The 26387-nt window shown below is 45.3% G+C and overlaps 1 protein-coding gene and 1 long non-coding RNA gene across 2 annotated transcripts in view; both read left to right on the forward strand.

The window, feature by feature from the left end:
- LOC140469160 (uncharacterized) overlaps positions 1-26387 on the forward strand; it is a 113539-nt gene that overhangs the window by 37360 nt on the left and 49792 nt on the right. The window lies entirely within an intron of this gene.
- LOC140468785 (zona pellucida sperm-binding protein 3-like) lies at positions 1519-12822 on the forward strand. Its single transcript, XM_072564808.1, has 12 exons — positions 1519-1743; positions 2838-2953; positions 3043-3146; positions 3238-3415; positions 3499-3625; positions 3707-3783; positions 3883-4217; positions 4295-4412; positions 11113-11367; positions 11448-11574; positions 11665-11728; positions 12701-12822. The coding sequence occupies exons 1-12, from the start codon at positions 1519-1521 to the stop codon at positions 12820-12822; spliced, it is 1848 nt and encodes a 615-aa protein (XP_072420909.1).

Consider the following 26387-nt stretch of genomic DNA (forward strand, 5'->3'; position numbering starts at 1 on the left):
ACATCCAAATCATTTATACAAATTACAAAAAGCAATGCACCCAGCACCGATCCTTATGGCACACCACTGGTCACAGGCCTCCACTGTGAAAAGAAACCCTCCACCACAACCCTGTGTCTTCTACCTTTGAGCCAGTTCTATATCCAAATTCCTTTATTCCATGAGATCTAACCTTGCTAACCATTCACCCATGAGGAACCTTGTTGAACGCCTTAATGAAGTTCGTACAGATCACGTCCACTGCTCTGCCCTCATTAATCCACTTTGTTACATCTTCAAAAAACCCAATCAAGTGCAGGAGACATGATTTCACATCGACAAAGCCATGTTGACTATCCCTAATCAGTCTTTGGCTTACCAAATTCATGTAAATCCTCTCACTCAGGATTCTCTTCAACAACTTGCCCACCACTGATGTCAGGCTCACCAGTCTATTGTTCCCTGACTTTTCCTTACCACCTTTCTTAAACAGTAGCAACACATTTGCCAAACCCCAGTCTTTCAGCACCTCACCTGTGACTGGCGATGATACAAAATATCTCTGCAAGTGGCTCAGGAATCACTTCCGGAGCTTCCCACAGAGTTCTAGGGTACACCTGATCAGGTCCGATGGATTTTTCCACCTTTATGTTGAATCATAGCATCCCTGCAGTGTGGAAACCGGCCATTTGGCCACAAAAAATCCACACTGACCCGCTGAACATTAACCCACCCAGACCCATTCCCCTACCCTATTACTCTACATTTCCTTGAATGATGAAGCTAATCTACACAATCTGGAACGCTACAGGTCAATTCCCATTGCCAGCCCACTGAACCTGCACATCTTTGAACAATGGGAGGAGACTGGAAAACCCAGAGTAATCCCACACAGACACGGGGAGAATGTGCACAGAGAGTCACCCGAGACTGGAATCGAACCCATCTCCCTGGTGCTGTGAGTCAGCAGTGCTAACCACTGTGCCAGCGTGACACCCCATCTTCCCTTTTAAAATGAAATTTCAGTTCCCTATAAACCCCGCACCTGCATCTACCTATCGCCATCGCAGCTAACTTGCTCCCAACCCCAACCTCCCGTTTATCTCTCAGCCCCCTTTCCCAATCCACAATCCTGAGGAACAGCTCATACTGGAAAAGAGGACTCTCATGCTCCTCGGATGCTGCATGACCTGTTGTGCTTTTCCACTACCACACGTTCCGAACTCTGGTCTCCAGCATCTGCACTCCTCACTTTCTTCCACAACACCATCCTCATGAAACTCCACCAGAGCAAGGTCAGTGTGGGACTCGAGACATGAGCCTCCTCAGCTCATTGTCACTGAACAGAAAGCTGCCTCTACACTTTTAAACTTTGTAGTGAGGGGTTTGTTCCCTTTGTTGGTGTTAGCTGGAGCTGTTTGTTGCTCTGAAACATGGCAACAGTTTCTGAGCCAGAGGTTTCCATGGACAATAGTGAGAACCAGCCCTGTTCCTGAGAGAGTGCCTCCTCATGGGGGTCCCATTGGTTCCAGTTTCCGAATGTCTGAGTTTGGGAGTGTGTCCCCACTACAGACTGTGATGGTGCAGTGTGGAGAGCACAACCTGCTGGTCAGGGCCCAGCTGGATTTATTTGGAACCAGGCACCTGATGAAAGCTGCTGACCTGACCCTGGGGACAGCAGGTTGTCAACCAACCAGGGTCTACCCTGAGAACCAGACTGTCCTCTTTGACTATGGGTTGCATGAGTGTGGCAGCAGGTTGCAGGTAATGGGAATTGTCTACGCTTGCTGGAAGTTTGGGCTGTAGATGTCTCCTGACTGAGATCTCATTGATATTGAGAAGGACCATTCTCCTGCTTTCTCAAATACTCAGACTTGGTTTCTATCCTGGATGGATTCTGCCTTAACTGTTCTCCTTCTCTAGTCTTGTGCTCTCATTTTCACTGGTTTGGAAGCTTTTGTTTGTATACGTTGTTCTGTTACAATTATGTTTTGTCAGTATGAATTGGGTATCATGTGGTGATTTGTGGAGTTTGTTTGGATACTGTGAACTTTTTCCTGAATTGATTTAGTGACCTTCCACAGTGCAGCATTCTGTTGTGCAGTTTTTCAATCGAGATGTTATAGGAATGCAACTGATTTAGCAGCATGGATTGGAGTGGTGCTGGAAAAGCACAGCAGGTTAGTCAGCATCTGAGGAGCAGGAACATCAATGTTTTGGGCAAAAACCCTTCATCAGAACAGCAGCATGATACAGCCACATGACCTGTGGTTAGTTTAAGGGAAAGTAGCTCCATTCCCATCAGGCAAATGGACTTTCATTTCATTCTGGTGAACTATTGTTTTCTCTATATTTCTCAACTCTTAGACACTGCCTTTATTGCCTTGGCTTGCTGTTTAATCTCTAGGCATTGTTAGTAATCTCTTCTCAAACCTGGAGGTTTCCTGATTAGACTGGGAATTAGATGGCTAAAAGATCCTGGCAACCTCTTTCCTTTTATAACAATCACCATGTTCCTGTTCCCTCAATATTTATCTCTAATTCTGTCTGGGAGTCCAACACAATCTCCCTTTAACCAACTTTTGCATCAGCAATTCTAATCTGATTTTTGGAATGATGTCATACATTGTTAAACTGATCCTAAATGACTAATCCTTGACCTGTGACCAATTACTCTTTAATAGTGGTGTCTCCAGCTTTGGGAATAGGGGGTAGAGTGGGTGGTTGTTGGTAGAAGCAGCCTCCTGAGCCTATCACACCCTGAAAGAATTGTCCCAATGTGATGGTGTCATTGTGAACCCTGTGTAGAACCTTCTCATTACAGATCAGCCCTTCATTCCTTAACCTGTGTCTTTCAGATGACTGGAGATTTCCTGATCTACACCACTCACCTGACCCACATCCCAAACTATCCTGGATCGATCAGTGTGAGAACAAATGGGGCTGTTGTTCCCATTGAATGTCGTTATATGAGGTGAGAATCATTACTTGATTGTCAGTGTGATCCCCTGCTGCTGTTGTCTGACACTGTCCTAAAATGGCTGCCCTGTCTCCTTCCCCCAGGAAGGGCAATGTGAGCAGCAATCCCATCAAGCCCACCTGGATCCCATTCAGCTCCACCAGGTCTGGAGAAGGGCATCTGTCATTCTCCCTGCGTCTAATGAATGGTATGTGATGGGTGGCTGGGGAGGGATCTCCTGGTGTCTCTCTCTGGGAGTTGTACCCATTGGCTCCAACCCTTGTCTTGCTGTACTTCAGCTGACTTACTGACAGAGCGCACTTACACTGTCTACTTCCTGGGAGGTCTCATTCACATTGAGACATCTGTTTCCATGGCCAACCATGTGCCCCTGAAGCTGTACATTGATCGCTGTGTAGCTACACTGAGCCCAGACAAGGACTCCACCCCGAGATACAGCATCATTGACTACAATGGGTAAGGAGCTCTCTGCTTTCTCCAGCTGCTCCCATCTCAGTGGCTTCACTCCATTCACTTCATGGCCCTTTGTCCATCTGCAGTTGCCTCCTGGACAGCAAAGCTGAGGACTCCTTTTCAAACTTTGTGTTGCCAAGAGACGGGTGGGAGTCGGACAAGCTACGTTATGACCTGGATGCCTTCCGTTTCGATGGAGATGGGCGTTCCTTGGTAAGTCGAAGCTGTTCATGTGGTTCTCCACATTGGGGAGGGAGTCACTAAACACTGACCTGTTCTGACTGTGTCCCTCAGATGTTCATCACCTGTCACCTGAGAGTTGCTGCAGTGGATCAGGGAGATTCCAGGAATAAAGCTTGTACTTTCCAGAAGCTGCAGAATATATAAGTTCCCTCTCCCTGTCCCTCAGCGATGTTGTTGTTGGGAGAGGTGATGCATCATGTGGTTGATGGGTTGTTTCTCTTGTTTAGCTGGACCCCATTGGAGGAGTCAGACAGTGACATTTGTGCCTGTTGCCATGTGGGGAATTGTGGGAGCACAAGGGAGATCGTGATCCCTTTCAGAGGAAGGAGAGACCTTGGCCCTGAAGCTGGTAGGACATTGCCCTCTAGATGCTGGGATCTCCCCTCACCCCCATCTTGTTCCCCTCCCTTGACTGTGATGTGTGATCTTGTAGAGAGTGAAGCTGGATTGGAGGGGGAGGCCTCACTTGGCCCCCTGATCATTCTGGATACTGAGCTGACCAACGTGGCAACTCAGCCCCTGACTGAGGGTGACAGAAGGATGCAGGAGAAGTATCCCAGGGGTGAGTTGGCTGCCTGCTAGTTTCCCTTTCTGTCCCTGTTTTCCCTCAGTAACCATTGGTTTCTCCTTGTTTTGTAGGTGTGGAGTCAGAGCTGGTTGTGATGGTGGTCCTGACTGTGGCAGCTGTCTGTCTGATCTCTGCTTCATTGCTGGCCTTGTTCCTGTACAGGAGACACAAGCAAACACCCATCAACTGGTGATTGGGAGAGTCAATAAAGCAGTGATTCATGGTGTATTCTGTCTAGACCTGGCTTGTTTCTGCATCCTTTCTTAGTTTAAACTATCCCTGGGTTAAGCTTCTCCAATCTATGAAGTGAGCTTCCTGAATGACTGGGTTATGGAAGATCTTGTTTGCTCCTTCCAGGGAGTACAGGGAATGATGACCACCTTGGAAAGGGGCTTTCCATTCTGATTAAATCACTGTTTGCAGAATGTGCTAGAGGAATGGCTCTGATGTGGCAGTGTCTGAGGGAGAAACAGTTGGTGTTTCTGGTCAGTTCAGATTCTCTGGACAAGTGTCCAGGTGGATTCCTAATGTTATCATCTCCTGAGATGCTGCCAGTCCTGTTGTTTGTGGACTGTTATCGGTCAGATTTTTGACCTCTCCAGTATCGGGATTTCAAACTGATGTTCTATTCCGAGTTGAGTCTCAACTGTGCTCACCCTTCCCAAATAGGGGATGTGGTTATAGACATCAAACACCACCTCTAATATAGACATGTTTGAAGATCTCACCATCTACTTCCCCACTTTCTACACCTTCCATATCCTCCTACAGTGAAGACCGAATTGTTTTCCCTCCTTCTGGGAGCACGAGATTGTTACCATCTCGATCATCATGCAATAGAGGGCAAAATGTGTAATGGTATTCGTGTTGCTGCAGAAGATGAACTGTTTGTTGTACCTGACCGAGGCAGTCAGAGCTGTGGCCTAGGTAGGTGCCCATGGTTACCCCCTCTGCTCTGACAGTTGGTTTCACCAGCCTGCAGAATATTTCTGGGACACATAATTAATGCCAGCACCCTGTGGGTGAACACTGCAACTCCCCTCCCACTCTGCCAAGGACATGCATGTCCTCAATTGCCTCTGCCATCAAACTCTAGCCACCCAACAACTGGAGGATGAGCTCCATCTTTGGCACCCTCCAAACGGATGGGACCCATGTAGATTTCATCACTTCTGACCTCCCTTTCCCCAGGTATTCCCAGATCCAATACTCTAACTCAACACTGCCCTTTTCTGAACTGTCCAACATGTCTTTCTGACACCTCATAGTGACTTAGCACCATCACACCCCATTTACCTCTCATCCCCTGGAACCCCACCTCCCACATTTCTGCTTGAAATGTTGACTGTTCTCCTTGGATGCTCCCTGACTGGTTGTGCTTTTCCAATACCACACACTGACTCTGATCTGCAGTCCCCACTTTCTCACTGGCCCACTGTCGTCAGTTCCCAACAATGCCCCCTTGACAAAAGGCAAATTTAAAAATACATTGTCGCTCTTGCAACTCAGAGACATTCTGATGGAGGGAAGGTCTTTGCTGGAGCAGTTGACATGGTTGTGTCTAAGAGTATCTTGAGGAACACTGGCAGAGATGTCCTGGGAATGTGGTGATTGAACATTGGTAACTAAAACAATCTTTCTTTGTGCTGGACATGACTCCAACCAGCAAAGAGGTTTCTCCTAATCTCATTGAGTCCAATTTTCCTTGGGATTCTTTGGTAAATTGTTCAATCAAATTGTGCCTTGGTGTTAAAGCAGTCACCCTCACTTCCCCTCTTTACATTCAGCTCTTTTACTCATACTTGGACCAAGCTGTACGGAGATCAGGAGCTGGGTAGCCCTGGTGGAACACAGACTGAGCATCAGTGACCAGGTTAGTGTGGAGGACATGTGCCTTGAGAACACTTTGCTTGTGATTGAGAGTGGATGGGGGGGATAGGAGGAGTAATTGGCAAGGTTGGATTTGCCCCACCTTTTCTCAACAGGACACTACTGGGCAATTTTCTCCATTTCCAGGTAGATGCTGGATTTGTAGCTGTACTGGAACAGAATTGATAGGGACACGACACATTCAGGATCACAGCTCTTTCACCTTATTCCCACAATGTTAGTCAGGGTGCATTGGCTTCAGTATCCAATATCTGCAGCTGTTTCTCGATGTCACGTGGAGTCAATAGTACTGACTGAAGACAGGCATCGGTGATGCAGGGGACTACAATGGATTGTCCCTTTGCAGCTTTCTGGCTGCAGGTTGTTGCACATGCTTCAGCCTTATCTTTTTTTCTTTACCCTCAAACCTTAACCTGGTGCCTGCTAGTCCCTGATTTCCCAACCCTGGGAAAACAACTGAGTACGTTCATCTCATCCATGCCTCTCATGATCTTATACATTTCCATAAGAACCCCATTCCCCCAAGACCCTGAGTTCTGGCAGTATCCTTGTCAATTTCTTCTGCATTCTATCCCATTTAATAGCACCCTTCCTGGAACAAGGTGACCAAAACTGAATACAATACTCCACATACAGTCTCAGCAACATAACCTCCCAACATCTCTACTCAATTCCCTGACTGATGAAGGACAGTGTGTCAAAAGCTGCCTTCACTGCCCTGTTTACCTGTAACTCCACGTTCAGAGAACCATCCACCTGAACTCCAAGGTCCCTCTGTTCCACTACACTCCTTAAGGCTCAACCATTCATCATGAAACTCCGACCTTGATGTGAAGTCCCACACTGTAACACCTCATACTGATCTACATTGAACTCCATTTGCAATTTCTCGGTGCTCGTGCCCAGTTGTGAGAAAGTGAGGACTGCAGATGCTGGAGATCAGAGTTGGAAAGTGTGATGCTGTAAAAACACAGCTGGGTCAGGCAGCATCTGGGGAATAAGAGAGATAACATTTCAAATACAAGCTCTTCATCAGGAACAAGGGGGATCCCCCAAGGGGGCTGAGAGATAAATGGGACGTGGATGGGGCTGGGAGGAGAGGAAATAACGAAACTGGTCAAATCGACATGGTCCAATCTCATGGGATCATGGTAACCTCCTTCACTGTCCACTACACCTCCAATTTTGGGTTCATCTGCAAACTTACTAGCGATACCTTGTATGTCCACATCCAAATCATTTAAACAAATGACAAAAAGCAGTGGACCCAGTACCGATCCCTATGGCACACCACTGGTCACAGGACTCCACTCTGAAAAGCAATCCTTCACCACTACCCGGTGTCTTCTACCTTCCAGCAAGTTCTGTAGCCCTGTAATCCATGAGATCTAACCTTGCTAACCAGGCCCCCATGAGGAACCTTGTTGAACGCCTTAATGAAGTTCATATAGATCACGTCCACTGCTCTGCCCTCATCAATCCTCTTTGTTACTTCTTCAAAAAACCCAATCAAGTTCATGAGACATGATTTCACAAGCACAAAGCCATGTTGACTATCCCTAATCAGTCTTTGGCTTACCAAATTCATGTAAATTCTCACACTCTGGATTCTCTCCAACAACGTACCCACCGCCGATGTCAGGCTCACCAGTCTATAGTTCCCTGGTTTTTCCTTACCACCTTTCTTCAACAGTAGCAACACATTCGCCAAACCCCAGTCTTCCAGCACCTCACCTGTGACTGTCAATGATACGAAATATCTCTGCAAGGGCCCAGCAATCACTTACAGAGCTTCCCACAGAGTTCTAGGGTACACCTGATCAGGTCCGATGGATGTTTCCACCTTTATGTTGAATCATAGAATCCCTGCAGTGTGGAAACCGGCCATTTGGCCCCAAAAAGTCCACACTGACCCGCTGAACGGTAACCCACCCAGACCCATTCCCCTACCCTGTTACTCTACATTCCCTTGAATGATGAACCTAACCTACACATCCTAGAACACTGTGGGTAAATTCCCATTGCCAGCCCACTGAACGTGCACATCTTTGAACAGTGGGAGGAAACCAGAGCACCCGGAGGAAACCCACACAGACACGGGGAGAACGTGTAAACTCCACACAGTCAGTCGTCTGAGGCGGGAATTCAACCCATGTCCCTGTCGCTGTGAGTCAGCAGTGCTAACCACTGTGCCAACGTGCCAGTACATCTTCCCTTTCAAAGTGAAATTTCAGTTCCCTCAAAACCCCACACCTGCATCTACCTATCGCCATCCCAGCTAACTTGCCCCCACCCCTAACCTCCTGTTTATCTCTCAGCCCCCTTTCCCAATCCACAATCCTGATGAACAGCTCCTACTGGAAAAGTGGCCTCTCATGCTCCTCGGATGCTGCATGACCTGTTGTCCTTTTCCACTGCCACACGTTCCGAACTCTGGTCTCCAGCATCTGCACTCCTCACTTTCTTCCACAACACCATCCTCATGAAACTCCACCAGAGCAAGGTCAGTGTGGGACTCGATACATGAGCCTCCTCAGCTCATTGTCACTGAACAGAAAGTGGTCTCTACACTTTTAAACTAATTGTACAGCTACACTGTCTACATCAAACACTTTCCATCCAGGGGCATCACTGAGTTAGAAACAGAGTAAAAGATTCTATTCTCTGCAACTGAAACCAAAACTTCCCCTCTTAACAACTGGAAGGAAAGCTGTCCCCGTCAAAGGCTCCCAGGACACAGACAGCACGTGGTGAAATACAGAGTAAAACTACCTCTACTCTGTGAATTTAAAATAAACAGAAAGTTGAACTCTCCCTGCATTGTCCCGATCAAACACTCCCCAGACAGGGACATAACATGTTTAGGTACAGAATAAAGCTTCTTCCACGTTGCCTGCATCAAACACTTCCATGGGTCTCACTGTCAGTCTCCTCAGGTGAGGGTGGGCAGGACCCAGCAGACACCCTCCCAGATCAATGAGCTACGTTTGATGATTGTATTCATGGGGCCTTCACCATGAGACCTTGTGGAGTTGAATACAGTCAGGTGACAGCACAGCAGCTCACAGCCACTCCTATTGGTCCAAATGATATAGGCCCACCTTGTGATAACTCGATAAGTTCAGTCATTGGTGGAAATTGTAGAGATTGGGGCTGGTTGATTGGTTCAATGTTGCTGCTTCTGGTCACATTGGTGTCAGGTGAGAGCAGGTTGTGTGTAAGATCATGGGTGATTTTGTAGTGAGGGATTTGTACCTTTTTTCGGTGTTAGCTGGAGCTGTTTGTTGCTCTGAAACATGGCAGCAGTTTCTGAGCCAGTTTTCCATACACAATAGTGAGAGCCAGCCCTGTTCCTCAGAGAATGCCTCTTCATGGGAGTCCTATTGGTTCCTGTTTCCAAATGTCTGATGTTGGGAGTGTGTCTCCACTGCAGACTGTGATGGTTCAGTGTGGAGAACACAACCTGCTGGTCAGGGTCCAGCTGGATTTATTTGGAACCAGGCACCTGATTAAAGCTGCTGACCTGACCCTGGGGACAGCAGGTTATTGGCCAACCAGACTGTCTTCTTTGACTGTGGGCTGCATGAGTGTAGTAGCAGATTGCAGGTAATGGGGGTTGTCTAAACTTTCCAGAAGTTTGGGCTGTCAATGATTCCTGGTTGACGTCATTGATATTGGGAAGGACCATTCTCCTGCTTTCTCAAATACTCAGACTAGGTTCCTATCCTGGATTGGACTCTGCCTTAACTGTTCTCCTTCTCTAGTCCTGTGCTGCCATTTTCACTGGTTTGGAAGCTTCTGGTTATATACATTGTTCTGTTACAATGTATGTTTTCAGTCTGAATTGGGTATCATGTGGTGATTTGTGGATGTTTTGGATACTGTGAACTTCCACAGTGCATCATTCTGTTTAGTTTTTCAATAGACATTATAGGAATGCAAATAATATAGCAGCATGGATTAGTGTGATGCTGCAAAAGCACAGCAGGTCAGTCAGTATACGAGGAGCAGGAAAATTGACACTTTGGGCAGAAGCCCTTCATCAGGATAGCAGCATGATGTGTTTAGTTTGAGGGAAGGTATCTTCCATTTCATCAGGTAAATGGACTTGACCTCCTTCCCACTGGGGAGTTATTGTATGAATAAACTGACTGCTGTGTCCTTGAGGGGTTCCACACTTGGCCTGTCAGTAAAACTGTTTGATTTCATCCTGGTGACCTATTGCCTTCTCTACTTTTCTCAGCTCTTAGACACTGCTTTTATTGCCTCAGTTTGCTGCTAAACTCTAGGTATTACATCAGTAATCTCTCCGCAAACCCAAAGGTTTCCTGATTACATTGGGAATTAGATGGCCAAAAGATCCTGGCATCCTCTTTCTGTAATAACAATCACCACCTCCCTGTTCCCTCAATATTTATTGCAAATACTGTCTGGGAACCCAACACCCATCCTCCTTTAAAACCACCTTTTGCATCAGGAAATCAAATCTGATCTTTTGGTATGATGTCAATCTTATGAAACTGATCCTAAATGACTAATCCTTGACGTGTGACCCATTGCTCTTGAACAGCGGTCTCTCCAGCTCTGGGAATGTGGAGTGTGGGGTCGGTGGTTGTTGGGCTCAGGAGGCTGCTTCTCTCACACCCCGAAAGAATTGTCCCAATGGGATGGTATCATTGTGAGCCCTGTGTAGAACCATCGCATTTCACATTAGCTCCTCATTCCTTAACCTGGTGTCTTCCAGATGACTGGAGATTTCCTTATCTACACCACCCACATCCCAAACTATCCTGGATCTGTCATTGTGAGAACCAATGGTGCTGTTGTTCCCATTGAATGTTGTTATTTGAGCTGAGAAACTTTACTTGATTGTCAAAATGGCTGCCCTGTCTCCTTCTCTTCTCCCTCCCTCTTTTTTTCCCCTTCTTCCCCCCCCACCCCCGAAGGGCAACGTGGGCATCTGTCATTCTCCCTGCATCTAATGAATGGTAAGTGATAGGTGGCTGGGGAGGGATCTCGTGGTGACTCTCTGTTGTACCCATTGGCTCCAACCCTTGTCTTGCTGTACTTCAGGTGACTGGCTGACAGAGCGCACTTCCACTGTCTACTCCCTGGGAGATCTCATTCACATTGAGGCATCGGTTTCACTGGCCAACCATGTGCCCCTGAAGCTATACATTGATCGCTGTGTAGCTACACTGAGCCCAGACAAGGACTCCACCCCGAGATACAGCATCATTGACTACAATGGGTAAGGAGCTCTCTGCTTTCTCCAGCTGCTCCCATCTCAGTGGCTTCACTCCATTCACTTCATGGCCCTTTGTCCATCTGCAGTTGCCTCCTGGACAGCAAAGCTGAGGATTCCTTTTCAACCTTTGTGTCGCCCAGAGACGGGCGGGAGCCGGACAAGCTCCGGTTTGACCTGGACGCCTTCCGTTTCTATGGCGATGAGCGATCCTTGGTAAGAGGAAACTGCTGATGTGCTCCTCCACAATGGGGAGGGAGTCACTAAACACTGACTTTTGTGACTGTGTCCCTGACTGTCCCTCAGATGTTCATCACCTGTCACCTGAGAGTTGTTGCAGTGGAACAGGGAGATTCCAGGAAGAAAGCTTGTACTGTTGTGGTTCTGTTTGCCAAGCTGGGAATTTGTGTTGCAAACGTTTCGTCCCCTGTCTAGGTGACATCCTCAGTGCTTGGGAGCATCCTGTGATCTTCCTCCAGCATTTGTAGTGGTTTGAATCTGCCGCTTCCAGTTGTCAGTTCCAGCTGTCTGCTGCAGTGGTCGGTATATTGGGTCCAGGTCAACCTGTGCTCATCCACAGATTCAATCAACAAACACATTGACCTGGACCCAATATACCGACCACTGCAGTGGACAGCTGGAACTGACAACTGGAAGCGGCAGATTCAAACCACTACAAATGCTGGAGGAAGATCACAGAATCGCTTCACAGGAGGCTCCCTAGCACTGCGGATGTCACCTAGACAGGGGACGAAATGTCTGCAACACAAATTCCCAGCTTGGCAAACAGAACCACAACGTGTACCCGAGCTACAAATCTTCCCAGACTTTGAAAGCTTGTACTTTCCAGAAGCTGCAGAATATGTAAGTTCCCTCTCTCTGTCCCTCAGGGATGTTGTTGTTGGGAGAGATGATGCACCATGTGGTTGATGGGCTGTTTCTGTTTAGCTGGACCCAATTGGAAGACATTTGTGCCTGTGGGGAATTGTGGGAGCACAAGGGAGATCCTGTCTCCCTCCAGAGGAAGGAGAGGCCTTGGCACTGAAGCTGGTAGGATGTTGACCCTCGAGATGTTGGGGCTCTCTCGTCACTCCCACTCCCCCTCCCTGACTGGGATGTTGATCTTGTAGAGTGTGAAGCTGGATTGAAGTGGGAAGGAGAGGCCTCACTTGGCCCCTTGATCATTCTGGATACTGCGCTGACCAACCTGGCAACTCAGTCCCTGACTGAGGGTGATGGAAGGATGCAGGAGAGGTCTCCAAGTGGTGAGTTGGCTGCCTGCTAGTTTCCCTTTCTGTCCCTGTTTTTCCTCAGTAACCATTGGCTTCTCCTTGTTTTGTAGGTGTGGAGTCAGAGCTGGTTGTGATGGTGGTCCTGTCTGTGACAGCTGTCTGTCTGATCTCTGCTTCATTGCTGGCCTTGTTCCTGTACAGGAGACACAAGAAAACACCCATCAACTGGTGATTGGAATAGTCAATAAAGCAGTGATTCATGGTGTCTTCTGTCTGGAGCTGGTTTTATTTCTGCATCCTTCCTTAATTTAAACTATTCCTGGGTACAATCTCTAGGTTTAGCCTCTCCAATCCATGAACTGAGTTTCCTGAATGATTAATTGGGTTATGGCAGATATTTGCTGCTTCCAGTGTGCAGATTAGACCACCTTGGATGTATCAGTAACACCACCCCTCCAACTTCTGTATTCCCAGCTACTTTTCACCCTGGTCCAAGCCCTTGCCCTTGGATACCCCTACCACATTCCTGATGCCAAGCTTATGCTTGGAATGTTGACTCTCCTGTTCCTCAGATGCTGCCTGACCAGCTGTGCTCTTCCAGCACCACATTTTGACTGATCTCCACATCTGCAGTCCTCCCTCTCTGCCTGGTCCAACAGTCAGTTCCCATAAATACCCCCTTGATGAAAGGCAAACTCTCAAGGCATTGTCTCCTGCAACTCCAACTGTTTTTAAAGAACAGATGTTTAGTCTCCAGGGTTGGCAGTTCCGCTTTCGTTCCCAGATAGGACAGGCCAAGCAATATCCCATAAGGGGACAGCTCCATATCTTTCCTTGGGGCTGTCCGCACTCGCAAAAGGGCTATAGGTAAACACTTAGTCCAAGAGAGTCTGGTTTCTACTACTAATTTCGATAACTACTTCTTGAGTGTCTGGTTCATTCTCTCAACCTTACCTGATGAAGGTGGGTGCCAAGGGGTGTGGAACTCCCAGGAGATACATAACCCTTCAGTACTCTCTGGAGTACCCTGGAAGTAAAATGAATTCTCTGATCTGAATCTATGCATTCCATTATCCCGTCTCTGGGAATTATGTGTTCTAGTATTAGCTTGGACTCCCCACTTGCAGTGGCAGTGGCTAAAGGGTACGCCTCCAACCATCCAGATCGGTGATCAACCACTCCCAGCATATACCTCAGTCTTCCTACTCGGGGGAATTCGGTATAATCTACTTGAATGCTCTGAAATGCTCAGAGCCCAGGTTCTCTCCCTCCTGGGACTTGTTTCCTCAATAACTTCTTGTTGACCTTCTTGCATGTTATACATCCCTCACATATCTGTTTGGCTATCGTATAGATCCCTTTGCATCCATATTTCCTTAAGACCAAATCACACATTGCTTGCACTCCCTGGTTTAAGACAGCCATAATTTCTTGCATCATCATTGTATTTAGCATCTCCCGGCCATCGGGTAGCATCCAGTGCCCTTCTACTGCCTGCGTAGCCCCCAGCTCTTCTCACTCTCTCTTTTCCTTAGCGCTAAATATCGGTCTTTCCCCCCCCCCCCCCCCCCCCAGGTTCCTGCACCATCGGTACCAAAATCTATATTGTAGCGGGTTGAGGGTTCAGAGCTGCCTCCTTAGCGACTTCATCCACCAATCTATTTCCCTTTGCTACGGGATCATTTCCCTGCTGCTGTCCATTTATGTGGACCATTGCTATTTCCTTTGGCAATTAAAGGGATTCCAATACTTGCTTTACCAATTCCTCGAGCTAGTTCTTTACCCTACTGTTTATCAGTCCCCTCTCCTGCCACATCTTCCCAAATGTGTGTGCCACCCCGAAGGCATACTTAGAATTTGTGGACACAGTTCCTTTTTTGCCTTCCAAGATCTTAAGGGCCCTTCCTAGTGCATAAAGTTCACAAGTCTGTGCCGGCCAATCATTGGGTAGTCAACTAGCCTCAATAACACTCCCCTCTATTCCATCCACTACTGCATATCCATTGTGTCTTTTACCTTCAATCACTCTGGAGGACCTATCAGTGAACAGCCTGGCCCCTGCACGTAGAGGGATATCACTAAGGTTCATTCTTACTTTTATCTGATATTCTATAATGCCGAGGCAGTCATGGTCTGGGTCTGAGGGAGCGTCATCCTCCCCTTTCCAGAGAAAGGTAGCTGGATTCAGACAAGTGTCTGTGATCAATATAAGGTCATCCCTCTCTATTAAAATTGCTTCATATTTTAGAATTCTAGAGTCCGTAAGGCACCGTCCCGCTTTCTGATTTAATATGGTCTGTACCTGATGTGGGGTGCTGACTTTTAATGCTCCCCCAAAAGTAAGTTTCCGACTCTCCTCTACCAATAAGGTTGTTGCTGCCACTGCCTGCACACGCTCTGGTCAGTAATGTAACTTTCCATTCTTTAATTAACAATGAATTAATGCTGTCATGTTTTAAATTAGCTATGAATCAATATGACAGGTGACTGAGAGAGTGTGAAGGAATCCTGTCAATTAATATTGATTCAGGCTAATACAATTGATATATTATAAATGTTAATTATTAATTATATATATTATATAAATAAAATAATCATTATCTGTAATTCAGGGTGGAAACGCAACAAGTGGCTAAAACATGTTAGAAACTGTAATTGCGCAGTTCTGTTTGTTTACCAGTCACTTGTGACTTCTCGTTCTGTTTCTGTAATTGTTTTGCTCGAGCGCATTCATTTTTAAAAACCTCAACAGATTCTTTCGCACCATTTGCAGTTAATTCAATCCCCAATTTGGTGGCAGTATCTTGTCATGAGCTCAAAACTGATTCTTCGTGCCTCTCATCGCAAAACTGTCGCCATAGTCCAATTAACTCTTTCGTTCCCACTCCCATGGTACGTTGCCAGATCGATTGCTGAGCCAATTTAACCAATTGAACAGCTTTCGGGCCACCTAATGACCATTCTTCATCACCCAATGTTTTGTTTCAACCTTTATTTTTGTTTTAAGAAATATTGCAATATTTCTTGCTCCCTGTAGCTTCAAATACCAATTTATCAATTTATGCTTGTCTAACTTTAAAGCCTGTTCCTAACTATACATTTTGGAATCTTACTTGTAAATATATATTTAATTATTATAAATTCATTTATTCAGTATTTAATATTTAAAATGCAAAATGCATACAGTTCTAAACTTTGAAATCCACTTTTATTACCCGGCTTTAGTCCCTTAATTTAAATACAAAATTAGGTTTCTTAAGTAGTCCTGACCAGTCATTGCTCAATTACAATGCCAAAGGTCGTGAAATAACCAGAGCTGTCTGAACAGGATTTGTCTACTCAAGTTTAAAAAAAACTTATAATGTATGAATAATGGCCGAATCCAAGGTCACAGATATTAAACATAGGATTGATTTATTACAATCTAATGTTGAACTGAAACTTCAACTGACGATGAGGGAGGGAAGTTTCTGAATAAAGCTACGGCTTAAAATTAAGTTAAAACATATGAGTCTGACACACAAAAAAAGGTGATCATGTTGTTTTCCTCCGTCTTAAGCTGATTTGAAATCGCTTTTATGTAAGGATGAAAGAGATTAGTTAGAAACTGATAGTAAGGCAATCATGACCTGTAAAAAGAACAGGAGTTAACATTTTATTTCATAATCACTGTAAAATCCTTTACCTAAAAAGAAATCATGTTAAATTTCCATAATAGAAATCAGATTCAAAACAGTCCCGGATCTCAAGCTCCAGGGAACAAAGCACAAACATTCAATCACCAACAAACAAATGTGCATTCAAACCGAATCACAAAGGGTTAAACTTTCTATGAGCTGTACAGCTCTTTTCTCTCTCTCTCTCTCTCTCTCTCTCTCTCACTCACAGAGACACAGACACCGTATCTCACAGACACTTTTTGAGCTTCCCACAACAATAACTCGAGAGGCTTCTCACTCCACCCCTCTGTCTTTTGAATTTTTTTTCTGGATGTAACACCCTGCTTGTTGTGGTCTCCACCTCTGACCTTGTCCCTGTTGACTGGACCCTACGGAACGTCCTCCTCATCCTCTACTCCTTCCTCTATGTTCTACAAAGCAACAATATTTAATCATCTTTTTGCTATCTCTTCCCCTTGTGCAAGTATTATTTTTCCAATTCCACAACAGCCTGCCCAACGGACTTTCTGGAGGTATGTTGTCAGGGACCCCGCCTCCATTTCCATTTATTTTTCGGAGGCTTATACTTTACCCTCGGCACAGCCCATATTGAGTTCTTTCTTTAGACACTTATTAACTACTAGAACTCAATCCCAGCCACCAAGGCAGTACTTAAAAGTCAATTGTCCTACCTTGGTCCATGCACGGAGTTGCCTGGCTCCCTGTGCCTACTCACTTTCACCTGGTTCAGATAGACTCTCATCGGATCTCAATCAGTCAACCAGAAGGGGCAACCCACCGCCGAGGAACACGGGACCGTTCTAAAAGGAATGGGACGTGTCTTCCCAGCCGTCGACAGTGCCCACCCTGCTGGTGATGATGGATATCCTGGACACGAGCCCCCAAATTGTGAGAAACAAAACTCACAAATTAATAAATTTCAATCAGAGTCAAATTCTGAAGCAGAGTCAAATTTTATTGATACGTACTTGCAAGAACGGGTGCCTAATGAGTAAGCACCCCGATCTGGGGGTTACATTCTGATTTATGCTGTTCAGCTGCGTCTCTCGGTCCTCCCCTTTCAACCCGTTGGTTACTTTTACTGTAGCGCGTAGCCTATCACAAGCTCTAGCTTCACTCCACCTTTGTCTAGTTTCTCTCCGCCTCTGTTTACTTCTCCCATTACTCGAAGCCTGTCCCCTCTTTCTCTTTTTTATCTCGTTCCTTATATGTGACTATCCTGACATAGTTTACTGTCTTTGTGCGTTCATCCTGCCAAACTAAATTCCATTCGTTGGCCACATCCCTCCTGAGACTGGCACACTATTCTCCTGTTACTGGCACATCCCGGTACACGGTCGCTCTGCCCTATTCGTCAGAGATAATTCGATCTGTTTTCGCTTTTCACTGTTTAGTATTTGCATGCGCAGCCTAATTTTATAATGTAAGCTTTTGCAGAAGCAACACCTGTTCCCTTATTCTGCACAATTTGAACCCGATACCTTACAGTATCTTCCCCCCTCCCACCCCACCCTGGATTTTGTGACTGGGGGGGTGGGGGTGTGGAGAAAATAGTTGCCACTTCAAGGCCTAAGCAGCAACTGCTGAAAGGTGTTTACTGGTTTTCCACAGGTAGCTCCCTGCCTTTGCCTCAAAGACTCTCTCCAACCAACCCGGACAAAATATAATTCTTAAAACCATAGCATTGGCACATGCTGAAGACTCTGGAAGGAACCTACACTCAAGACTAAAAGCAAAATACTGCCCAGGCTGGAAATCTGAAACCACAGAATGCTGGGAAAAGTCAGGTGGTCAAGCAGTATTTGTGGACAGACACTGCTAACGTTTCAAGAGTCTCAATCAACATAAAATATGAACTGGGTTTCCACTGCCTCTAAGATTTCTTCCCACATTCTCTCTGGCAGCATGGTGGCACAATGGTTAGTGATGGTTTTGATTCCAGCCTTGGGTGACTTGGGCGGTTGTGTAGAGTTCTCCCTGTCTCTGTGGGTTTTCTCCCACAATCTAAGGATGTGCAGTTGAGGTGAACTGGCTGTGCAAAATTGCCTATTGTATAAGAGTGTGTAGGTTAGATACATTAGTCAGGGGTAAATGTAGATTAAGGGGGGTGGGTCTGGACGGCTTAATTTTCAGAGGTGAATGTGGACTTGTGGGACTGGAATGGCCTGTTTCCGCACTGCAGGGATTCTATGTGAATTAACCTCCTGATTCCTTGACAATAATGCCTATCACTGAGCTATCTGTCTGACGTTCAGGCTTCTGTCTACAGGTGGGTGGAACAAGTGGCATAATGGTATGTTACTGAGACAGGAATTCAGTGAGTCAGGTAAACATCTGAGGCTGGGGGCTCAAATGCGATTGTTGTCGCTGATGGATTTTTGTGTTCTGTCTTTTTTTGAAAATATCTACTCAGTAATTGTGACTGTCAAACTGATCTTTTATACAATCCCATCTCATTCACAATTCCCATGAGGGAAGGAAATCTACCATCGTGACCTGGTCCAGCCTAAGTGTGACTCCAGACCCACAGCAATGTCGCTGATTCTGAAATAGATGAGCAAACCAATCAAATCAAGGGCAATTAGGGACAGGCAACAAATCCCAGCCGACACAGAGAGGCCAAGGATGTTAATAGTGAGGGATTGAGCAATGGGAATGTCATGGAGACTGTCACGGTGTGATAGTGAGATTTTCCCTTGTTGCAGACAGTCATTGCCTGACAGTTGTGTGTTCTGAATGTGAATATTGTTCAGGTCTTGCTGCATTTGAACAGGGACTGTTTCAGTATCTGTGACATTGTCGATGGGGCTGAACATTGGGCAATCATGAGCAAACATCCCCACTTCTGTCATTCTGATGGAGGGAAGGTCTTTGATGGAGAAGTTGTTTGTCCTGTTATCTCTCAGAATATTGAAATCTACAGTGTTGTGTTTTCAAACCGATGGGCTGAATGTTATCCTGTCCCTAAACCATCAAACTAAATGTCCAGAAAGGTTTCTGCTCAGTCAAATGCTGAGAACTCCATTTGGAATATTGATTGCTCTTGTTCTATTCTTTGAGGTGAATTTGTTCGACTGTGCTCTCTCATCTAGAACAGGGGATGTGGTTTAAGCCATCTAGGACCACCTGCTCTGGAATATTGAAATTTCTCAAGATGTCACCATCTCGTTCCCCATTTTCCACCTTCCATATTGTCCTCCACAGTAAACACTGAACTGTTATTGCTCCACATGGGAGTACAACATGTTAACAATAGTCATCAATGCAATGGAGGGCAAGGTGTGTAATGGTGGCAGTGTAGCTGTGGAAGAGGAACTGTTCCATGTACCAGACAAAGAGACAGGCATAGCTGTGGTCTATGTAGTTACCCATGGCTACCCCTTTGGTCTGACAGTTGGTTCCACCAACTAACCCCAACCCCCTGTGGCTGAACACTCCAACTGCCCCTCCTATTCTAAGGACATGCAAGTCCTGGGCTGCTTCTGCCACCAAATTCTACCCACCCACAACTGGAGGAAGGACACCCCATCTTCCACCTTTAGGACCCTCCAACCTGATGAGATCAATGTGGTCTTTGCCAGTTCTGATCTCGTGTTTTTCCCCTCCCATCCCAGATCCAACTTTTTAACTCAGCACAGTCCTTTCTGAACTGTCCAACATGTCTATCATCTTTCCCACCTATCACTAGCAGCCCTCACCTTCATCTCCCTGTTGTATTCCCAGCTACCTTTCACCTAGCCCCACTCCCTCCCATTTATCTGTCTGTTGCTTTGGTGCATCCTCCCACATTCCTGATGCTGAGCTTATTCTTGAAATGTTGACTCCCCTGTTCCTCAGATGATGCCTGACTGGCTGTGCTTTTCCAGCACCACATGTTCTGACTCTGGTCCAGTAATCATAGTTCCATAAACCCTGAGAGGAGGGTAAATAACTTCCATTTCAAGGCTCCAAAACAACCACCGAAAGCTAAATCTACTAATTCTGGTTCACAGAGCTGGACTGCACCCATTCAGGCTGCTTCTTTTATTCCAATTTCTTAAACAAACCCCAAGGCCTCATAAGCTGTTTACTTCACTGGTTTCTAATAGAAAGTTCCCTGCCTTTGTCTCCAAGTTTCTTTTCAAAAACCAGGACAAAATACAATTAAATTGACAGTTCTGTCACATGCTGAAGACTCTGGAAGGAATTTACCCTTAGGACCAAAAGCAAGATACTGCAGAGCCTGGAAATATGAAACAAACCACAAAATCCTGGCGAAAAACCAACGTGGTCTGGTAGCATTTGAGGAGAGATTCTGCAAAACTTTCAAAAGTCACACCCAACACAAAACATGAACTGTGTTTCCACACACTCTGCTAAGATTTCTCTTGCATTCTCGCTGGCAGCATAGCAGAGTAGTGGACATGATTGATATGAACTTCAGTAAGGCATTCAACAATGTTCCTCATGGATGACTGGTTAGCAAGGTTAGATCTTATAGAATACAGAGATTTGGACACAGAACTGGCTGGAAAGTAGAAGACATAGGGTGGTGGTGGACGGTTGCTTTCCAGAGTGGAGCTCTGTGACCAGTGGTGTGCCATAAGGATCGAAGCTGGGTCCACTACTTTTCATCATTTGTATCAATGATTTGAATGTGAACATAGGAGGTATGGTTAGTAAGTTTGCAGATGACACCAAAATTGACTATTTCAATCACCAGATCTGAAGTCAAGAAGCCAGCGGAAGTGTTTGAAGCAGGTACGTAAACAACATTCAAAAATGCATTCAGTGAAAAACATGGATAGGAAACGATTAGAAGGCTGTGGGCCCAGTACAGGGTAATGGGGTTAGTGTGGATGGACATTGTGGTCAGCCCAGACCAGTTTGGGCTGAAGGGCCTCTGTGTGCTGTAGGAGTCTGAATTTAAAAATTGCCAAGAGGAGGCGGCTCCACAAATTTCCCTACCCTCAATAATGGAGCAACCAACACAAAGGATAAGGCTGAAGCATTTACAACAACCTGCAGCCAGAAAGATCCAAAGGGACAATCCATTGTAGTCCCCAGCATCACCGATGCCCATCTTCAGTCAGTACTATTGACTCCACGTGACATCGAGAAACAGCTGCAGACATTGGATACTGTGAAGCCAACGCACTCTGACTAACAATGTCGGAATAAGGTGAAAGAACTGTGATCCTGAACGTGCCGTGTCCCTGTCTATTCTAGTACAGCAACAACTGCAGCATCTACCTGGAAATGGAGAAAATTGCCCTGTAGTGTCCTGTTGCTAAAAACTGGGATAAATCCAACCTTGCCAATTCCTCCCCCACCAATCCACTCTCAATCACAAGTGAAGTGATGGAAGGTTTTGTCAACAGTGTTATCAAGGCACATGTCCTCCACACTAACCTGGTCACTGATGCTCAGTCTGTGTTCCACCAGGGCGACCCAGCTCCTGATCTCAGTACAGCTTGGTCCAAGTATGAGTAAAAGAGCTGAACTAAAAGAGGGGAAGTGAGGGTGACTGCTTTAAGACCAAGGCAGAATTTGAATGAGCAATTTCCCAAGGGGTCAGAGGAAAATTGGACTCAGTGTGATTAGAAAAACCTCTTTGCTGGTTGGTGTCATGCCCAGCACAATGAAAGATGGTTCTAGTTATTAATGTTCAATCACCACATTCCCAGGACATCTCTGCCAGAGTTCCTCAAGGTACTCTCTTAGACACAACCATGTCAACTGCTCCATCAAAGACCTTCCCTCCATCAGAATGTCAGAAGTGGGGATGTTTGCTCATAATTGCCCAATGTTTAGTCCCATTGACAACGTCACAGATACTGAAACAGTCCCTGTTCAAATGCAGCAAGACCTGAACAACATTCACATTCAGAACACACAACTGTCAGGGCAATGACTGTCTGCAACAAGGGAAAATCTCACTATCACACCATGACAGTCTCCATGACATTCCCATTGCTCAATCCCTCACTATTAACATCCTGTGGCTTCCCTGTCTCCAAGTTTCTTTTCAAAAACCAGGACAAAATACAATTAAATTGACAGTACTGTCACATGCTGAAGACTCTGGAAGGAATTTACCCTCAGGACCAAAAGCAAGATACTGCAGAGCCTGGAAATATGAAACAAACCACAAAATCCTGGCGAAAAACCAACGTGGTCTGGTAGCATTTGAGGAGAGATTCCTGGGATTTGTTGCCTGTCCCTAATTGCCCTTGATTAGATTGGTTTGCTCAGCTATTTCAGAATCAGCGACCTTGCATGGGTCTGGAGTCACATTTAGGCCAGACCACGTCACGATGGTAGATTTCCTTCCCTCATGGGAGTTGTGAATGAGATGGGATTGTAGAAAAGATTAGTTTCACAGTCACAATTACTGAGTAGATATTTTCAAAAAAAGACAGAACACAAAAATCCATCAGCGACAACAATCGCATTTGAGCCCCCAGCCTCAGATGTTTACCCGACTCACTGAATTCCTGTCTCAGTAACATACCATTATGCCACTTGTTCCACCCACCTGTAGACAGAAGCCTGAACGTCAGACAGATAGCTCAGTGATAGGCATTATTGTCAAGGAATCAGGAGGTTAATTCACATAGAATCCCTGCAGTGCGGAAACAGGCCATTCCAGTCCCACAAGTCCACATTCACCTCTGAAAATTAAGCCGTCCAGACCCACCCCCCTTAATCTACATTTACCCCTGACTACTGTATCTAACCTACACACTCTTATACAATAGGCAATTTTGCACAACCAGTTCACCTCAACTGCACGTCCTTAGTTATGGGAGAAAACCCACAGAGACAGGGAGAACTCTACACAACCGCCCAAGTCACCCAAGGCTGGAATCAAAACCATCACTAACCATTGTGCCACCATGCTGCCAGAGAGAATGTGGGAAGAAATCTTAGAGGCAGTGGAAACCCAGTTCATATTTTATGTTGATTGTGACTCTTGAAATGTTAGCAGTGTCTGTCCACAGATACTGCTTGACCACCTGACTTTTCCCAGCATTCTGTGGTTTCAGATTTCCAGCCTGGGCAGTATTTTGCTTTTAGTCTTGAGTGTAGGTTCCTTCCAGAGTCTTCAGCATGTGCCAATGCTGTGGTTTTAAGAATTATATTTTGTCCTGGTTGGTTGGAGAGAATCTTTGAGGCAAAGGCAGGGAGCTACCTGTGGAAAACCAGTAAACACCTTTCAGCAGTTGCTGCTTAGGCCTTGAAGTGGCAACTATTTTCTCCACACCCCCTCCCCCCCCACCCTCACAGTCACAAAATCCAGGGAGGGGTGGGGCTGGGGGAAGATATTGTAAGGTATCGGGTTCAAATTGTGCAGAATAAGGGAACAGGTGTTGTTTCTGCAAAAGCTTACATTATAAAATTAGGCTGCGCATGCAAATACTAAACAGTGAGAAGCGAAAACAGGTAGAATTATCTCTGACTAATAGGGCAGAGCGACCGTGTACCAGGATGTGCCAGTCTCAGGAGGGTGTTTGGCAGGATGAACGCACAAAGACAGTAAACTATGTCAGGATAGTCACATATAAGGAACGAGATAAATAAGAGTAAGAGGAGACAGGCTTCGAGTAATGGGAGAAGTAAACAGAGGCGGAGAGAAACTAGACAAAGGTGGAGAGAAGCTAGAGCTTGTGATAGGCTACGCGCTACAGTAAAAGTAACCAACGGGTTGAAAGGGTAGGACCGAGAGATGCAGCTGAACAGCATAAATCAGAATGTAACCCCCAGATCGGGGTGCTTACTCATTAGGCACCCGTTCTTGCAAGTACGTATCAATAAAATTTGCTGCTTCAGAATTTTACTCTGATTGAAATTTATTAATTTGTGAGTTTTGTTTCTCACAATGTGGGGGCTCGTGTCCAGGATATCCATCATCACCAGCAGGGTGGGCACCGTCGACAGCTGGGAAGACACATCCCGTTCCTTTTAGAACGGTCCCGTGTTCCTCGGCGGTGGGTTGCCCCTTCTGGTTGACTGATTGAGATCCGATGAGAGTCTATCTGAACCAGGTGAAAGTGAGTAGGCACAGGGAGCCAGGCAACTCCGTGCATGGACCAAGGTAGGGCAATTGACTTTTAAGTACTGCCTTGGTGGCTGGGATTGAGTTCTAGTAGTTAATAAGTGTCTAAAGAAAGAACTCAATATGGGCTGTGCCGAGCATAATGTAAAAGCCTCCGAAACATAAATGGAAATGGAGGCGGGGTCCCTGACAACATTCCTGCAGAAAGTCCGTTGGACAGGCTGTTGTGGAATTGGAAAAATAATACTTACACAAGGGGAAGAGATAGCAAAAAGATGATTAAATATTGTTGCTTTGTATGAACTAAGGAATCCATTCTTTGTCCTGCTGTCTTCTGGCCAAAGTATGGGTTGGATGAAGACTATGTTTGTAAATATTTGAATTTATATCTCAACAGACAACAGCCTTTCAGTCAGGAGGGATCAGATTATGCTTAGTGTTGGAAGGGCTAGTAGCTGAAGGGCCACTGAGGGTACACTTTGTAAGTAAATCTTGGCCAGACATCAAAAAATAAACTCTGAAAATAGATGGGTGGAGTGAGAAATCACTTGAATTGTTAAGAGATGCACAGAAAGTGTTTGTAAAGAGAGAGGATGAGAAGAAAAAGCAGAAGGCAAAAATGATGGTAGCCACAGTTGACGAAGTAGTCAAGAAAAGAATCGAATCAGTGACGAGCAACCGGAGTGGAGGTGGCAGCACGTAGAACATAGAGGAAGGAGTAGAGGATGAGGAGGACCTTCCGTAGGGTCCAGTCAACAGGGACAAGGTCAGAGGTGGAGACCACAACAAGCAGGGTGTTACATCCAGAAAAAAAAATTCAAAAGACAGAGGGGTGGAGCGAGAAGCCTCTCGAGTTATTGTTGCGGGAAGCTCAAAAAGTGTCTGTGAGATACGGTGTCTGTGTGTGTGCGTGTGTGTGTGTGTGTGAGTGAGAGAGACAGAGAGAGAAAAGAGCTGTACAGCTCATAGAAAGTTTAACCCTTTGTGATTCGGTTTGAATGCACATTTGTTTGTTGGTGATTGAATGTTTGTGCTTTGTTCCCTGGAGCTTGAGATCCGGGACTGTTTTGAATCTGATTTCTATTATGGAAATTTAACGTGACTTCTTTTAAGGTTAAGGATTTTACAGTGATTATGAAATAAAATGTTAACTCCTGTTCTTTTTACAGGTCATGATTGCCTTACTATCAGTTTCTAACTAATCTCTTTTATCCTTACATAAAAGCGATTTCAAATCAGCTTAATATGGAGGAAAACAACATGATCACCTTTTTTTGTGTGTCAGACTCATTTGTTTTCACTTAATTTTAAGCCGTAGCTTTATTCAGAAAGTTCCATCCCTCATCGACAGTTGAAGTTTCAGTTCAACATTAGATTGTAATTATTCAATCCTATGGTTAATATCTGTGACCTTGGATTCGGCCATTATTCATACATTATAAGTTTTTTTTAACTTGAATAGACAAATCCTTTTAAGACAGCTCTGGTTATTTCATGACCTTTGGCATTGTAATTGAGCAATGACTGGTCAGGACGACTTTAGAAACCTAATTTTGTATTTAATTTAAGGGGCTAAAACCGGGTAATAATAGTGGATTTCAAAGTTCGGAACTGTATGCATTTTGCATTTTAAATATTAAATACTGAATAAATGAATTTATAATATATAAATATATATTTACAAGTAAGATTCCAAAATGTATAGTTAGGAACAGGCTTTAAAGTTAGACAAGCATAAATTAATAAATTGGTATTTGAAGCTATCGGGAGCAAGAAATATTGCAATATTTCTTAAAACAAAAATAAAGGTTTAAACAAAACATTGGGTGATGAAGAATGGTCATTAGGTGGCCCGAAAGCTGTTCAATTGGTTAAATCGGCTCAGCAATTGATCTGGCAACGTATCAAGGGGAGTTGGACTATGGCGACAGTTTTGTGCTGTTTGGCACGAAGAATCAGTTTTGAGCTCATGACAAGATACTGCCACCAAATTGGGGATTGAATTAACTGCAAATGGTGCGATGGAATCTGTTGAGGTTTCTAAGAATGAATGTGCTCGAGCAAAACAATTACAGAAAC

This window comes from Chiloscyllium punctatum, chromosome 48 (assembly GCF_047496795.1).
Source record: "Chiloscyllium punctatum isolate Juve2018m chromosome 48, sChiPun1.3, whole genome shotgun sequence".
NCBI lineage: Eukaryota > Metazoa > Chordata > Chondrichthyes > Orectolobiformes > Hemiscylliidae > Chiloscyllium > Chiloscyllium punctatum.

What these genes read in the sequence shown, in the direction of transcription:
- LOC140468785 (XM_072564808.1), top strand. Translation starts at nt 1,519, where the DNA reads ATGTCTGAGTTTGGGAGTGTGTCCCCACTACAGACTGTGATGGTGCAG. An exon ending in AGTGTGGCAGCAGGTTGCAG is followed by an intron (nt 1,744 to 2,837) that starts GTAATGGGAATT and finishes TGTGTCTTTCAG; the next exon opens with ATGACTGGAGATTTCCTGAT. An exon ending in CTCCCTGCGTCTAATGAATG is followed by an intron (nt 3,147 to 3,237) that starts GTATGTGATGGG and finishes GCTGTACTTCAG; the next exon opens with CTGACTTACTGACAGAGCGC.